The 17,210-nt window shown below is 44.5% G+C and overlaps 1 protein-coding gene across 4 annotated transcripts in view; it reads right to left on the bottom strand.

Moving 5' to 3' along the window:
• Mtmr14 (myotubularin related protein 14) overlaps nucleotides 1-15,203 on the bottom strand; it is a 44,382-nt gene extending 29,179 nt beyond the window's left edge. For all 4 annotated transcript variants that reach the window (XM_036181336.1, XM_036181338.1, XM_036181337.1 and 1 more), the window contains exons 1-3: nucleotides 14,926-15,203; nucleotides 12,111-12,259; nucleotides 2,766-2,874 (exon numbers count right to left, since the gene is read on the bottom strand). In XM_036181336.1, the coding sequence (XP_036037229.1) occupies nucleotides 2,766-2,874; nucleotides 12,111-12,259; nucleotides 14,926-15,081 (414 nt within the window). In that variant the 5' untranslated portion in view covers nucleotides 15,082-15,203. The remainder of the gene's footprint in view (nucleotides 1-2,765; nucleotides 2,875-12,110; nucleotides 12,260-14,925) is intronic.
• Nucleotides 15,204-17,210: the final 2,007 nt, after the last annotated feature.

The raw sequence follows: 17,210 nt of genomic DNA, 5'->3' as shown, positions 1-17,210 counted from the left end.
TAGGCAGGCGGATCTGAGTTCAAAGTCAGCCTGGTCTACATAGCAAGTTTGAAGACAGGTGGGGCTACATAGAGAGACTTGGTCTCAAAACAACAACAAAAACAAAACAAAACAAAAAAATCCTCCAAATTATCAAGGAAATATAATAGCTATTAAAAGGGCTACGAGAGATGGAAGCCAGGACCTTGTATATGCTAGAATAGTGCTCTACCACTAAACTAAATCCCCACCCCCTTGCTTAAATATTCTTGTACTTTCTTCATCACAGAAGTGATTGTTTTAGAATTGGAATTCTAAAACCCAAGCAACAGTATCTTTCTTTAACAAGACTGTATGTGTACATCTGCATGATGTGTGTGTTTGTAGGCACTCATGCACAGTGTGTATCAGGGGACAACTCTATTCAGTTAGTTCTCTTCACCCACCTTTATGTGAGTTCAGAAGAACAAACTCAGGTTGCTAGGCTTCTACAGTGGGCACCTTTACCCACTGAGCCATCCTGCTAGCCTATGAACTTCATTATTTAATTTTAAGACTATGTCTTTAAATAGTGTGTTGAAATCCAGTAGTGTTTTGGGGGATGGGGGATGTTTAGTGACATGGAAGCAAGCCAATCTAGTCTGACTGAAGGCTAGGAGAATTGCCCCACTGCATTAAGAGAAAAGGGAAGATGTAAGATGACAGAGCAATTAAAGTTAATTTCTGAATGTGTGACACAATCTGGCAGGATAAAGTGGGTTTCTGAAAGATTACAAAATACTGTCTACTGTAGGGTCCTCATCTTCCTATAAGGTAACAGAAGTAAATAGTTGGCTGCTGCATGAAATGGGTACAGATGGAAACCACTAGGTCAACTGTCTGGCTCTTGCTGGGGAAGAGAGCAGGCAAAAACATAAGCAGCTGGGTTATCACCTGGAGACAAGCTGGGCATGTTCCTGAGATGCGGCCTGTTTGCATTATATGCTCCCCCCCCCCCCCTGAGCTCCAAGCAACACCTTACTGTCTCTCAGGACCCTGCCAGTGGACCACTACTGCTTCAGGGTAGCATCTTTATGCCAATCCCTGTTTGTAGACTCTGTCCCAGAAGCCCATGGAGAAGGGCTAGGGCTGAATTTCCTGCTGGTCTAAGCAGAATGAACTATGATGGGGGCTACCTAACACTTTCTGGGTCTATCAGCATCCAAAATCAGATTAAACTGTCAACTGTTGGGTATGGTAGCATATACTTGAAATCTTCGGGAATCTCCATCTTTGGAGTTGGATAATGGAGGATGGGGGTTAAGGCCAGTCTGGGCTACAAAGTAAGATCCTGTCTCAAAGTAAAAGTAGTTGGCAAAGTGCTTGTTGTGCAGTCGTGAGAACTTGAGTGTGGGTCCCCAACACCCACATACAAAGCCAGTTGTGGCAGCACACATTTACAATCCTAGAGCTAGGAGGTGAAGACAGCACATGGCTAGAGCCGACTGCCAGGAAGCACCATGAATGGGGCTACACCAGGTTTATGAGAGAGACTGACTCAAAAAAGCAAGGTGAAAAGGGATCAAAAGAATGGTGACCTCTAGCTTCCAAGCACTTGTGTGCACCCACAGGCCACACATTCATAGACATTAAATACATGCCCAGGCCTGTAGTCCCAGCACTGAGGTAGAAGGATTGCTTTTAGTTTTCTTCCTCCTCGCTTCATAGTCCTAACAAGTAGAGGGAATTTACTTGCTAGTGTTTCACAATCCATTGATAGGTCTGAAAAGTCTTACCTGTTAAATTTCAACCTGCCACATTCATTAGTCATGAAGCTAAAAATGGTCCTAGGGAGGAGGCAGGGGATGAGCTCTAATGGAAGCTTAAAGAGTACCCCAGAATTCAGGGAGGGTGAGGCAGAAGGAATGCTACCAGTTTAAGGAGAGCCTGGGCTACTGAGCAAAAACTGGTCTTTAAGAACGAGAGAGAATCAAGAGTTGCTTCATATTTCCCAAATGACAAAGCTCCAACCAGGTCTTTGCTTCAGCTCAGAGCTAAAATTATGTCAACGCCCCCACACCGATGCATTCTTAAGTCCACATCAGAGGGCAGGATAAATGTCCTTCTCATTCTTCTGTGTAAGACACAAGGGCTTATGGAACCCAGGCTGACCCTGAACTCCTTCATTCTCCTGCCTCTCCCTTCCAAGTATTGGGATTACAAGTGTGCACTGCCATGCCTAATTCTCTTGCTGTGTAAACCTGATCAAGTACTTAGCCACTCTGAACCAAAGGACAGTAAGACAGGTAAAATGAGATCACATTATGAAACTACCCTAATCATTCTGCTGAGTTTATGAACTGCAAGGACTGGGACTTTTGTCTGCTTTACAGGATGGTATATTTCACATTCTGAGATAGTGCCTGGCACAAAGTACACATTCACTAAGTACTTGGCTAATCTCATGACCTAAAGAAGGAACAAACAGCAGAACATTATCTGATTTAATGTACTCTATAAACCAATGACGTAGGCTTGTAGAATGAACTTAGTCATATGCAGGCAGTGAGTGCCTGGATCTGACCTAGACAGTCTAGCTCTATAGCATGGACTAGAGAGGCTCTGGTGTTACTTCCCTATCTGAAAATCTTCCTTCAGTCAGAAATGGTCTATTTTCCACAGTGCCAGGTGTCCAACAACCAACTCTCCTGCCTTTGGCTGTTAGAGAATAAAAAGGCTCTCAATTTTACATGAAGTCAGTGCTCCCAGGACAGGGGACAGCAACTGAGGCTGTGGGTGGGCCTTACCTTGCCTTTGAACAGGATCACTGGGCAGACAAACCGTCCTCTACACCTGGCCATCTTGCTGCGGTGGATGAGGTCTTGCAGCTTGCTCACCTGCACAGTGCTCTGGAACCTAACACATAGGCAGAAGAGGTGGGTTAGCTGGGCTTCTGGATGGGCGCTCATACAGGTGTCTGTTCACTAAGATGCAAAGGATGCCTACACATGTCTAAGACTCTGGAATTCTGTTTTTGAGACAAGTTCTCACTGCATTGCTGAGGCAGACCTTTAATTCACTGTAGCCCAGGCTAGCCTTAAACTATATGTAGCCTAAGCTAGCCTTGAATTTGTATCAAGCCTCTTAGCTCAGCCTCCCAAGTGCCGTGATCACAGACATGCTTCACCACGCCAAGTTTTAGTCATTGAAAATTTAGCAAATGCCACTATTTCTAAATTTCATATCGCTGATATATTGAGTTTTTCAGGGGAAAAAAATCTGTTAATTTTAAGTATTAAAATCCAAGTCACCCTGATTTCAGAAAGCCTTTTCAATTAAACAATAAAGCCACACACAGGGCTGAGGCAGGAGAATTACTGTAAGTTCAAAGCTAGCCAGGGCTACATAGAGTGTTCAGGCCAGTCTGAGCCACAAAAGATATTGCCTCAAACACAAACCTCTTCCTTCCCCAGCAAAAGCACACACAAACAGCCTCCAATCAAAACCAAACAAAGGGGGCTAGAGATGGCTAGCAGTTAAAAACACTGGTTGCTCTCCCAGAGGACTTGGGTTTAATTCCCAGCACCCACATGGCAGCTCACAACTGTCTGTAACTTCAATTCCAAAAGACTTGACACCCTCATACAGACATATATGCAGGCAAAACACCAATACAATAAATTCATAAAAAAAATACCACCACAAAAAGAAATGAGCTCCAGCAAGCTACACCAGCTCCTAAAAAAGAAACAGCACTGGTGTCTGAGTGAGTGTACAGGCTACCTGGTAAGTGTCAGGCTTAGTGAGAGACCCTGCCTTAAAATATAAGGTGGTATGTGAAATGGAAAGACCTCTGCCTCCACAGTCACTTCCATGCACACATCAACATTCACATACATACACCACACACCAAGAGAAACAAGAGGCGGGACAGAGCTAGAGTGACCACTCGGAAGGAAGGCAAAGGTCTTTCTTCTTTGGGCTTTTGGGCCAGCATTACAGAAAGCTCAGTCCCCTCCACATGCTGATCCTTCAGATGATCCTCCAGTTACCACACAGCTCCTCAGAGCACATGGACTTGAACAGTGTTTCAGGAAGGGTAGACACTTAGTGACACTCATGGATCTGTGGTTCCTTTTTAAGTAACTCTAATGGGAATGCAGATAATACAAGTATAGTCTTAGGCTGGTCATATACATCCGTTATCTCAGCATTCAGGAGGCAAGGGCAAGAAGCTGGCCACAAGTTTAAAGACAGTCTGATCTACATAGTTTGAGTTCAAGGTCAATGAAGACTCTGTCTTTAAAACAGATAGATAGATCGATGAATGAATGAATGAATGAATGAATGAATAAATAAATAAAAGACAAGCCTGCCGGATGGTGGCACATGCCTTTAATCTCAGCACTTGGGAGGCAAAGGCAGGTGGAGCTCTGAGTTTGAGGCTAGCTTGGTCTACAGAGGGAGTTCCAGGACAGCCAGGGTGATGCATAAACCCTGTCTCAACTCCTCCCCATCCCACCCCAAACAGAAAAAAAAAAAAAGTAACACGAAGAAAACAAGCTTAGCTGTTTTGAAAACAAACTGGGCTATAGTGGCACATAACTATATTTCTAGCTCTGAGGAGGAAGCAGCAAGATTGCTAGCTTGACGCCAGGCTGGACCACACAGCAAGTTAAGAGGCCAATGTAGAGACCTACATGACCTATGTAGGGAAGCTATTTCAAAACAATCAAACAACAAAAAAGCACAAAACACATACACACAAAACTAAACAACCAATAGCTGACTTCCATGTCAGACAGGGTCTCATAGTCCAGGCTGGCCTCAAACTCCTGAGCCTCCCATCTCCACTTCCCAAGTGCTGGAGTTAATGCTATGCAACACTGTGCCTGGCTCTCCTACTGCTCAATTTGTAGGAAAATATATAAAGGCTCCTGCCCCTAAACCATGGCTTGAGACTGTAATTACTATCCTTGGAACCATCTGAAATTGAAGTCAAAACAATTTTAAGAAGACAATGAGGTTGGGAGGTGGGATAGGGACATGGTTGAGAGATCTGGAAGAGCTGGAGATGAGGAGAAGCAGGGCACTTAAAATACACTGTATACATCTACGAAAATGTCTAAGAATATATTAAAAATGTATTTTACCAAGTCCTATGTCAGGCCTAGAAGCACACACTTGAGATTTCAGTTACTTCATGGGGTGTTTCAGGGGAGGGGTGGGCAAAGCTGGAGGGATTGAACACAAATCCAAGTTCTGAGCTGGAGTGAGGTCAAGGTCCGCCTCCAAAATTTAGGAACAGTCGGTCTTAAAATGACAGGGGCTAGTGAGATGGTTCTGCAGGTAGAAGTTCTTGCCACATGAGCCTGACTCCCTGAGTCCAATCCAAAGACACCATATCCACAGAGAGGAGAGAACTGGCTCCAAAACGTTTGCCTGTGACCTGTACATGAATGATCCACCTCCTACATCACACACACACAGCAGTTAATGAAATGTAAAAACACAGCTTTGCGGTATGGCACTTGCCCACCATGTTCCCAGAACGTAAAGGTGGGGAGGAGGGCTGACCATGGAGACAAACAAAAGGACGGGCTGGGGACAGCTGGAGTGCAGCACGCCCAGGGGCCACTCTCACTCTTACTGGTCTCCTCATCTCCATTTAAGTCAGTATCTGCTCTGCAAAACAAAAGAACCAAGAGGTTTAAGACGGACACCCCCACGATATATCTTTTTGGGAGGTTAGATTTAGGAGATAAATTTTGTGAATGCAGCTAGGGTGCCTTTTTCAACCAAGTACCCACAGACAGAATGGCATCGGCTCACCAGCAGATCCTGTAGCTGAGAAGCTTGGGTGCTGCTGCTCTCCCTGACTCAGTTTCTCTATGATACGTAAAGGCACTTAGTCCAAGACAAGTGCATCACTGAATTCTAGGACTATCAAGCAGAGCACTCAGCTCGGCTGCCAGTGCTCGGCCTACCACCTACCTGGTCACCACACCCTTCTCTCAGCAGCCCCCTCTGGACCTAATCCCACAACATGGGGAGTAGAGGCAGGTGAACGAGGAGTTCAAAGTCAGCCTTAACCACACTGAGTTTACAGCTAGCCTGGGCTAAATTATCAGACCCTATCTCAAAAAACTAACAGAAAAGCATGGTGGTGGAGAGACTGTCTAGTGGTTAAAAGCACTTACAGCACAGCTTTGAGGGCTTAAGCTTGGATTCTAACACCCTAACAAGCTGGACATGATCTTATGTGCCACTGTAACACCAGTATTGTTGGGGGAAGTGCAGGGGGATTGATAGGGCTTGCTGGCTGCCAGCCTAGCTGGAAAATGAGAACTTTGCTTCAGGAAGAGACCTTTCTTCAAAGGAATAAGGCAGAGTACGATAGATGAACACACAATGTTCTCTGGCCTTCATGCTTGGGCACAGGTACATGCGCCTCACCACCCCCCACTTGCACCTACACCACACCCATATACTACACTCATACTTTTTTTTTTTTTTTGGTCAGAAAATCAGAATTTGATTTGGTACCGTACACTCGTAACCCTAGTACTTAGGAGGTAGAGGAAGGAAGGACAGGAATTCAAGGTCATCTTGACTCTATATACAATTAAAGGCCAACCTGGGCTATGTAATATTCTGTCTCAAAATCCAAATATATAAAATTCTTCCATCTGATTCTCTCAGGTTAAGTTCTTGCATTCAACAAATTATCCTAAAGGCTAACACAGAAGGCTGAAGGAAGAGCCTGTGCTAAATAGTGTGAGACTCGGTCTCATAAAAACACCTTGCCAACACACACACAACCCAGAGACAGCACCAGCATTTACTACTGAACTTAGGGCTCTGAGCTGATTGCTTTGTTGCTATCAAGACAGAGTCTCACCATGTACCCGAGGTTGGCCACAGGCTCCCAAGGACTGGGATTATGCTTGGATTCTGAGTTTTAAGTATAAGGACATTTATTTCCTATTAAGCTAAATCATGGCCAGCTGCCAGGCTGCTAGTCAAAGAACCAGTTCCGTTTCTGCTTTCTCACTAGTTCCTGTTTCTATCTCACTATCCCTTGCCAGTGAATTAAGTGTCTGGCATATGACCATACCAGAATTAACACTGTATGCTTACACACTTATGTCTACAATCAGGTGATGAAATTTCCTTTGCTATTTATTTGCTGTTGGAGACTGAACCCAGGGCCTATCTCTGAGCTAAATCTCCAGCCCCCTCCTTTGGTATTATTTAACTGGTGTTTCTTTAACTGGTTTTTAGTCGTCATGAATATCATTTGTTCACCAAACTATTTTCAATGCATGGTGTGGTAATACATGACCACAATCGTTATTACCCGAGGCTGAGGCAGGAAGACTGGGGTTATGTGGGAACACCAACCTAGTTTAGGAATGTTGTACAGGGTTAGGAACATTTGTCAGAACTTATGTGGCAATGATATTTTCTGATTTTTAAAAAATTGCTGTTGTGTGTGTGTTTAGTCCTTTTAAAGGACTATTTATTTGTGGGGGTGAGAAGGGAGGAAATGAGGAGGAAGAGAAAGAATGAGTACGAACATGCAGGCACACATGGTGCGTGGAGGTCAGAGGATAATTTTGAGGTGGTGGTTCTCTCCTAATCCCTTGTTCTTAAGGGAGGGTCTTGTTATTTCTGCTCCTATGCTATAGAATTGAGTTTTCGGTCAATTGTCTTCACTTCCTAGCTTGCTGTAGGAGCTCTAGGACTACAGACATTAAGTCCCCACATCTGGCTTTTGGACATGGGTTCAAAGGATTGAATTCAAGTTGTCAGGACCGTAAGAGAAGTGCTTGTTTACCTGCTCAGTCATCTCACACTTTGCCCCATGCTGGTCTGGAACTCAAAGCAGTCCTACCCCAGCCTCCACAGTGAGCCAGTAAACCCAGCTAGAGTCCACAGTTTGACCCACTATTCCCTTCTACCTCACCTATACTTTCTCCAAAGAGCTCAGGCTCTTTGTAGACTGCCATTGCTTAGTAACACCTACCAAGCTTGAGGATGAGGATCTCACAAATGGGACTTCACCTATTGGATTCTTGGGGTCTGCCATACAGAGGCAGCTCAGCAAACATTCAAAGAAAACCCTCTGGCCTTCCTGGACAGAGGATGAGCAAAATTGGGAGGTTCGTTAACTAGACTAAGCCACTTCCTGAACCTAGTTATACCATGCTTAACTCAGTCTCTTTACTGTCACATCAATCCTTAAGAAGCATGTAGTCATATTTCTTGCTATCCAATTATATTCAAACTCTTCCCTTCAACAAATAGTCACTGTCAACTGAAAGTCACTTCAATATAATGTATTGACCATGCAAGAGTGAAAAGTAACTACACACTCTAAAACAGGCACTTAAGACACACGCTTGTAATCCCAGCTATATAACAGGATTCTGAAGTCAAGATCAGCCTAAACAACTTAGCCAAAATCCCATCTCAAAAAGAAAAAAGGGGGCTACAAAGATGGACCCATGACTAAGCATGTACTGCCCTTGCAGAGGACCTAAGTTCAGTTCCCAGCATCCATCCTGGGAAGTTCCCAACCACATGGAAACTCTAGCTCTGGCAGGGCCTGAATGTCTCTGGCCTTCATTGGCACCTGCACATCAGTGCATATTCTCTCTCTCTCTCTCTCTCTCTCTCTCTCTCTCTCTCACACACACACACACACACACACACACACACACACACACACACACACACACACACGGTACCAAAACCGAATTGTAATAGCTCTTCTAGGTGTTCTTTTCCTAGAAAGGGAGACCTCATCGACAAGTTGGCAGTGAAGAAAGGCAGATAGGTGGACAGAGGGGAATCATTCTGCTTACTGAGTGGCTCTTGGGTAAAGGAAAATCACCTCTCTGTTCAACTTTTTCCTCTGTAGAATGGGATACTGCATTTCTCTCTCTCTCTCTTTTTTTTTTGAGCTGAGGGTCGAACCCAGGGCCTTACACTTGCTAGGCAAGCATTCTACCACTGAGCTAAATCCCCAACCCTGTATTTTTCATAGATGACTCCAGGACTTAAATAAGCTGGTGTGTGAAATCCTAACACATTACAATCAGTCAGTAGGCAATCAAGAAATATCATCCCTCTTACCCCCTCAAGACAGGATCTCATATAGTGAAGGCTTCTTTCAGACTTACCTTGTAGCCAAGAATGATGGAGTCAGTTCTCTCCTGCTACCATGTAGGTTCTGGGAATAAGACTCAGGTCCTCAGGCTTAGCTGCAAGACCCTTTACTCAGTGAACCATCTCACCAGTCCTGACTCTTGACCTTGAACTTCTGATACCCTTGCCTCCACCTCCAAAGCCCTGGGATTACAAGCATGTACCACAATGACCAGTTTATATAGTGCTAGGAATTGAATGCAGGAGCTTCATCTATGCTAAAAATAAGTACTCTAACAATTCAGCTCTATCAGCCCCTGGCGAGTCTTCTCTTTAATGCTAAAACAAATAAGCACTGAACATGTTTCTTTCAGAATAACCAACCAACCAACCATACCTAAGAGCTTGTTAGAGAATGTGGAATCTTATTCCACCTCTGAGACAGTGAATCAGATCCTGCAGTAAAAAGATTCCTTGGTGATTTGCTCACAAAGTTGAGGTGCTGAGCTAAGCTTAACATCTGCATGCTATCAGAGGACAGAGGTGAAGTGCCAGACAGCACTGACAGGAGTAGGGAAGGACAGAAGAAAAAGGAAGAGAAGAGATGTTCAGAAACAGTAATTTGTGCAAAGCATGGTGGTGGATACTTGTACTCTACCACTAGGGTGATGTAAGGTTCGTGAGTTCAAGGCTAGTCTTGGTTATATAGATGACAATGTTGACAGTAAAGAGAGAGAGGGCATGTGAGAGACAGATGCAGACTTACTGACCAGCCTAAAGGACTATAAGAGGCTAAGTTTCCCAACCCTTAGAAGAGAAGTTGGAAGAGAAGAACTGTGAAAGGCACTGTAACAAAGCTCAGCTCTTCAGACCTAGAGATACCCAGGGAGGATGAGATGCCAGTTCTGGGGTCTTCATACGAGAATAATTTTTCAAGGGCATCAAGAGATGGGCACTCTTCTAGACACCCCTTTCTATGGGAGGAAAACAAAGGCTTCATTCTTTTTTTCTTTTCTTTCTTTCTTTTTTTTTGGGGGGGGGGTTGAGACTGGGTTTCTCTGTGTAGCTTTGGAGGCTGTCCTGGAACTCACTCTGTAGACCAGGCTGGCCTCGAACTCACATAAACCTGCCTGCCTCTGCTGGGATTAAAGGTGTGAGCCACCACTGCCCAGCCAAAGGCTTCATTCTTAAACTCCTGCTTGTAAACCATCTCTCCCCACATCCTGGCTACAGAATATAAGGTATCTAGGGAGCTCTGAGAATACAGAATGTGGAAACTGATCTAGAAGGCTCAAGAGGGGATCCTAGAATCTGTCCTCTTCATTTGTGTGCATGTGTTATATTGATGAAAAGCACTAACATCCTCAAATGTCCCAAAAGTCCCCTCTCCTTGTTGATGTCAAGATGCTACAACGAGTGAATCATGGAGGCTCCACCTGTAATCTCAACACCTGGGAGGCTGAGGAGACAGCTGAGATAAACAGCAGCTGAACTACAACGTGAAACCTGTCTCAAAGCAAACAGAGGAGGAGAAAGGTAAGGAAAGGCAGGGAGAAAGGGGTGAAGGGAAGGAAGGGAGAGCAAGAAAAGAGGAAGGAAAAGGCAGGGAAAGAAAGGAAAAGCCTATTCAGAAGTTGTCCTTAAGAACTTTGGGGAAACACGACTCACCCTCCCAAACCCTGTATAGGCTCTCTATCATGAAGTCCTCTCTAACACACTACAGGGTGAATTAACCACCCTCCAGCTTGCCTACAGTAGCACTTCTGAACATTTACCACACATACAAATTACTTGAGCATCTTGGTATGTTGTGATTTTTTGACCTACTGGCTCTGGAGCCCTAAAGTCAATGCTTCTCCCAAGGTCTTAGACAAATGGCTTTGCTTTGAGCAACAGGAGCCTACACATCGCAGGGCCAAGATTACATAGCAGCTCCTGGAACTTCCTTAAGATAAACAGAAAGAAGGGAACTGAGGTGAAAAACTACAAGCAAGCATGCAGTCTCACTACTGTGCCAAAGAACCACTACCCTTTATTGATTACCAATGACAGACTCCTGCATCAGGTGCTTCAAGTCTCTTCTGCTGTGAACTGTTACTCTACGTAAAGCACTCAAGTCTGTGTAAGACCTTTTTATTTTTAATTCTTACAACAAACACATCAGGCTTGCATTAGCACCATTTATCATCAGGGACTGCACCAGCCACTTTTCTAGGATTTTAATTAGTCCTTGAAAGCCTTAATTATGATGAAGCTGGGAATTACCAATGAAAAACGAAGGACAAAGAGGATGAACAACTTGCCTAGGGTTAGTTACACAGTCAGAAAATGGACAATCAGGATGTTAACTCAAGCAGTGTGACTTTAGACCTTAGGTTGTTAAGAGAGACACATGGCGGGGTTGGGGATTTAGCTCAGTGGTTGCTTAAGCAAGCGTAAGGCCCTGGGTTCAATCCTGAGCTCCACAAAAGAGAGAAAGAGAGAGAGAGAGAGAGATATGAAACATGAGACATGGCAAACATTCTTAAGCCGTTTTGAAAGCTGGGCATGGTAGCATAAGCCTGTAATGCTAGCAGTTAGGTGGTGGAGGATCAGAAGTTAAAGATCATTCCTTTGGCTACACAATAAGCTCATGGCCAACTCAGGCTACATGATACCCTACATCAATAAAATATCTTAATATGTCATCATTCCTTCTAACTACACCTACTCAAGACAAAGATGGCACTGAGGTTGTTTCAGAGAAGTAAAGTATTATGTCGGTTGTCTCAGGTCAATAAAGTCAAATAGGAGTGAAAGAGAAATCCAGGGCTACGACTCTTCACTTCTCATGCTATGTTGCACTACCCTGCCAATAAAATTCAAACTCATAAGTAAATAAAGATGCCAGTAACTCAATACCACTTGGGAAAGTGAGCAAGCCCTGCCCACTTTCCTGACCCTGGAAATGAGCTGCTACGGTCTACCAGACATGCACACTATGGTCACAGGATACTCACGTGTCTTTCTCTTTCTCAGAACTCTCATACTCCAGGAATACGATGTGGCGGGGGTAGTGGCCGCAGATATCACCATTCACATTTGGAATCACGCTGAAACAGTAGTCTCGGCCAAATAGCTCCAGACATCTCTTCTCAATGCGTTCAACCTGCATAGAGAAGGAGACTTGAGCATAAAGAAGATTCTTGGGTTCTGAGGTCATGAGAATTAAATGGCCCATGATACAAAAGAGGCCACTAGAAGTGACAAGTTGGGAAGAAACATGATGCTGGGCCACAGGCCCTTCTATATTAACTCATGTTCTATGCTTCAGAAAGGTACCTAAACCCATTATCCACATTAATCCACAGAGCATGTAAGACTGTGTGTAGTTAGCCTGGCGGTGGTGGCACAAACCTTTAACCCCAGCACTAGGGAGGCAGAGGCAGGCAGTTCTCTGTGAGTTCAAGGCCAGCCTGGTCTACACAGTGAGTTCCAAGACAGCCAAAGCTACACAAAGAAACTCTGTCTTGAAAACAGCAACAAAATACACACACACACACACACACACACACACACACACACACACACACACACACCGTGTGTAGTCAACACTGGAGAGAGTCTACCATTCATAAGATGTAAGAATTCTTTTTAGATGTAGTGGCACATGCCTGTTATCCCAGCACTTGGAAGGCTGAAGCAGGAGGGTTAAGAATTCAAGGCCAAGCTGGGCTACATAGTGAGACTTTGTCTCAAAAAACAAAGCAACAATAACTCTTGCTTTAGGTTACTATAATAACATTCTGTTTGACACTAGATGCTTTCCTGTTCTACAATCCCTAAGCTAATATTGCAAGCTCTTGTCAGCCAGGCATGGTGGGGTACACTTGTAATCCTAGTACATGGGATGCTGAGGCAGGATGCTGAATTCAAAGCCAGTCTATGTTCTCGTGTTCGTGTTCTCTCTCTCTCTCTCTCTCTCTCTCTCTCTCTATATATATATATATATATATATATATATATATATATATATACACACACACACACACACACACACACACACACACACATATGTATATATACACACACGTGTATATGTATATATGTGTGTGTGTGTGTGTGTGTATACACACACACATACACATATACCATGTCTCAACAACTCCTAAAAAAATAAAGCAGCTCTAGTCAGCAAAATAAAAGCTGCAGACAGCTGCCTCCTTCCATACCATCTGCTTATAAAACTGAAGGCAAGGCTACCTCTAAAATTCCTCCTTTTGTTCACAGTTCAGAGAAAAGCCCACTAGAAGAAAAGCTTACAACCTGTAACACATCACCAACTTTGCAAGACTTCACAAGGCCTGAAGCAGTATTAGGACCAGCTTTGTGAAACTTAAGGTTTAACTTGTAAAACTCTAATCTTCAGAGACGTTACAAGGGAGGTAGGATCCGTCAAAATTATGTACCTCCTGTAACCACTCAAAAGAGTCTCCTTGAAGTCAGGTGTGATGGCTCACACCTGTAAGCAGTACTTGGGAGGCCAAGGCAGGAGGATCATTAGTTACAAGACATCCTGGAATACATAATGGTGTGAGGCCAAGCCAGGGCCACAGAAAAAGACCATGTCTCGAAACAGACAAGATTGGTGATGTATCTCAGCTGGTAGAGTGCTTGTCTGGCATGCATAAAAACCTGTGTTCAATCTCCAGCATCACATAAACCAAGCAAAAAGGTACAAGCCTGTAACCCAAGACTCAGGAAGTACAAACAGGAGGATCAGGAGTGCACAACTTGGTTTTGGATACATAACAAACTTAAGACCTATCTGAACAAACACACATTACAAATTCTAGTATCTAACCCCCAGAAGTGGTGATTTAAGAGAATCTAGGACCAATAAATCTTTGTGTTTAAGTCGTACCCCAAATGATGCCAATTATAATCTGAAACGTACTTGGTTATCTGGAGGGATAATACCCCATCATTACTGGTCTTTCCTAGGTTACCTCCGAGACTAATAGAAGATGCCATCTACAGCATGTCCCAGCCCCTAGGGAACCTCTGGAGCCAAACCAGTTTATGGTCCAGGAGAGACAAACTCCAATGAGTAAAGGAAATGCTTAAAGCTGGCACAGTGGAATGAGAAGGGGTAGGGTCTACCAGTGTGCTGAGGTGAGTATGCCTCAGTCAGACCAGAAGCTTTCAACGCCTGGTAATTAGAACAAAGGGGAAATTCCGGGGATGGGGGACAACAGAGACTTCTTTCTGATAAAAGGAACAGAAAGGGAGTGTGGGTTGTTTTCTTGCTCGAAAGGAAAGGGAAGGGCCTAAGTCATGCTGGCACCTTATAAGGAGGCGACACACTCAGCTGCTCTCAGGGCTCCATAATGCCCCGCTACTACTCTGATCTCTGGTCTAGAGGAATCTATTCCCCATTTTTCCTTTGATTTTAGAGTGTTTTTTTTTTTTATTTAATTTTTTAACTGTTGGCAACCCCTCCTAGGCTCATGAAGGGTAGCAGTCTTTATTTCCTACTGTCTAACCTTTGCACCTGGCCCGCAGGTCCGACCCTTGACCTCCAAACCCCTTGTCTAAAGCAACCCCCCCCCCTAAAAGAAAAAAAAAAAAAAAACAAAAACAAAAGAGCCCTGGTCCTCCTCTTTGGTGTTAAGCCGGACCTTTACCCTCCGGAGTCCGCATCCTGGGTGAGTCTCTCCCCTGTACCTTCCCAGGGAAGTCCCCTCCCCGCTCTCCTCCCATCCCTGACCGCAGTCTTCCCTCAGTAACTCAGGCCCAGGACCAGTTCCACGTCGCTGCACCGCTGGGGCTCACCTTAGAGCCGCTCGTCCCGCCGCCGTCCTTGGCCCGGTACTGAGTCCGGGAGAATTCCTCCAGCAGCTCCCCAAGCCCCGGCTCCTGAGGCGGCGGGTTGCCGGAAGAGGAGGAGGACCCCGCCGAAGCGGCGGCGGCGGCCCGAGCGCCCGCCATGCCCAACCTCGCGTCCCCTCAGGGTTCCTTCACCCGGCCCATGGCACCTGAGGATCGGACTCCGGGTCTAAAAAGCTCCTGAACCGCCTCAGCCGCCGCCTTCTTCTTCCACTTCCGGCCCCGCCCCACCTCTCCGGATGTTTACTACTGCCACGGCCAATCAGAGCCCAGGTTTGTGCCCGGCCCACAGGTTCCCCGGCCCACCCCTGACGCGGAGGGATCCAAGTGGTCTCACGGCGGGGGCCGCGCTCCGCCCAAGGGGTTTCCCCGGGGGAAGCCGGGCTAAACCATTGCGGCTACCAGAGGGGGGACGGCGGGAACCACTGAAAAGAAGCAGGGGAGAGAGAAAAGAACCCACAGAGGCCCGACTGGGTGATGGCTGCCAGAATGACAAAAGCTGAGAGTATTCAAACAGCGTTTCAAAGGCACTTGTCTTCCACTGCTCCTCTAGACGTCCCAGCGAATATAGCGGGGTCTATCATCATCCTATTTACTGAGGAAGGTGTTTGAAAACTGCCTCATTCTTTTTTTCTTTAAAAGGATTTTCGAGCTCTTGCCAGTAGGCAAAAGCCAGAGGATAAGGCAGGAGGATCACGAGTTTGAGACCAGCCTGGACTACACCCTTTAAAAAAAAAAAAAAAAGGTATTTCAAATGTTTGCAAAAATGCAGATAATAGAATAATCTTCCTTCAATTTTCTATTACCTGCTTCCATCATTAATCAACATATGCCAATCTCCTGCTCAATGCTCCTCTGACCGGGGAATTATTTTACTTACGTTTTGTTACTATTGATCATTTTGCTTGTTCTGGGGAATTATTTTAAAGCAAATATCAGCCATTATTTCATCTGTGAATACATAATTACGTGTTTCTAACAGATCAGTCTTTTTCTTTAAGGAAAATAACTGCAAGGCTATTTATATCACTAACAATCTGTGTGTGTGTGTGTGTGTGTGTGTGTGTGTGTGTGTGTGTGTGTGTGTTACTCTCTCTCTCTATCCTCACTCTACAGTCTGTGTTAGCTTGAAACCCACTATATGGCCCAGATGGTTGCCTTCAACTTCAGGCTTCCTGCTTCAGCCTCCTGAATGCAGGGTTTACAGGCATGCACCATCACTCAGCTAACACCTAAACATGGTCCTAATGCTCAGCCTGCGTATCACTTTCTCAGTCTCACAATTGTAATTCTTATGTAAAATAAATGTGTTTTGTTTGTTTGTTTTTGAGACATGGTCTTATGTATCCCAGACTGGCTTCAAGCTTGTATCCAGGCTGGAGTCATGGCTCAGCAGTTAAGAGGACATACTGTTCTTGCAAAAAACCTGAGTTCAGGGCTGGAGAAATGGCTCAGAGCACCGATTGTTCTTCCAGAGGTCCTGAGTTCAATTCCCAGCAACCACATGGTGGCTCACAACCATCTCTAATGAGACCTGGCGCCCTATTCTGTATACATAATAAATAAATAAATATTAAAAAAAAAAACAAACCTGAGTTCAGTTCCCAGCACCCATGTAGCTTGATTTATAACATCCTGTAAATCTAGCTCCAAAGGGATCCAATGCACTTTTCTGGACTCCAATGATACCTGCATTCACCCACATATATACTCATTTGCAGAACACACATATACATATAATTAAAAATAAAATAAATCTTTAAAAAGTGTGGTGTAGCCAAGGTTGGCCTTGAACTCTTGACTTACCTGCTTCCACTTTCCAAGTGCTGAGTATCTCAAATGTCAGTCCAAAAATTTCTGGAATTGTTAGTCTCAGGAGATGTGTGTGCACTGTCTATTTCCAGGTATCAATTTTTGGAGAGAGAGGGTTAAGACCTCATCAAGTATTATATATCTGAGGTAGAATTGTCCATTCGGCCTTCAGTTACAGAGTTGTCAAAGGTGACTGTCAGGTAGCGCTTGATTAAGATATAGCTTATGCTCTAAGAAAAAGCTCAAAATGAAATTAATGCTATCAAAACATAGTAACTTAGTTAACATAGTATCTTAATTAAAATACTTATTTTCTCTAGATTTATAAGAAATCTAAGAGAAATACAAATACACAAGCCTTACTGATTGTCAGTCTCTCTCATCCCCAACTAGTAATCTCTATCCTGACTTCTAATACT

This window comes from Onychomys torridus, chromosome 3, assembly GCF_903995425.1.
Source record: "Onychomys torridus chromosome 3, mOncTor1.1, whole genome shotgun sequence".
Lineage (NCBI taxonomy): Eukaryota > Metazoa > Chordata > Mammalia > Rodentia > Cricetidae > Onychomys > Onychomys torridus.
The sequence above is the reverse complement of the archived record's forward strand: the minus strand, read 5'-3'. Positions and strand labels throughout refer to the sequence as shown.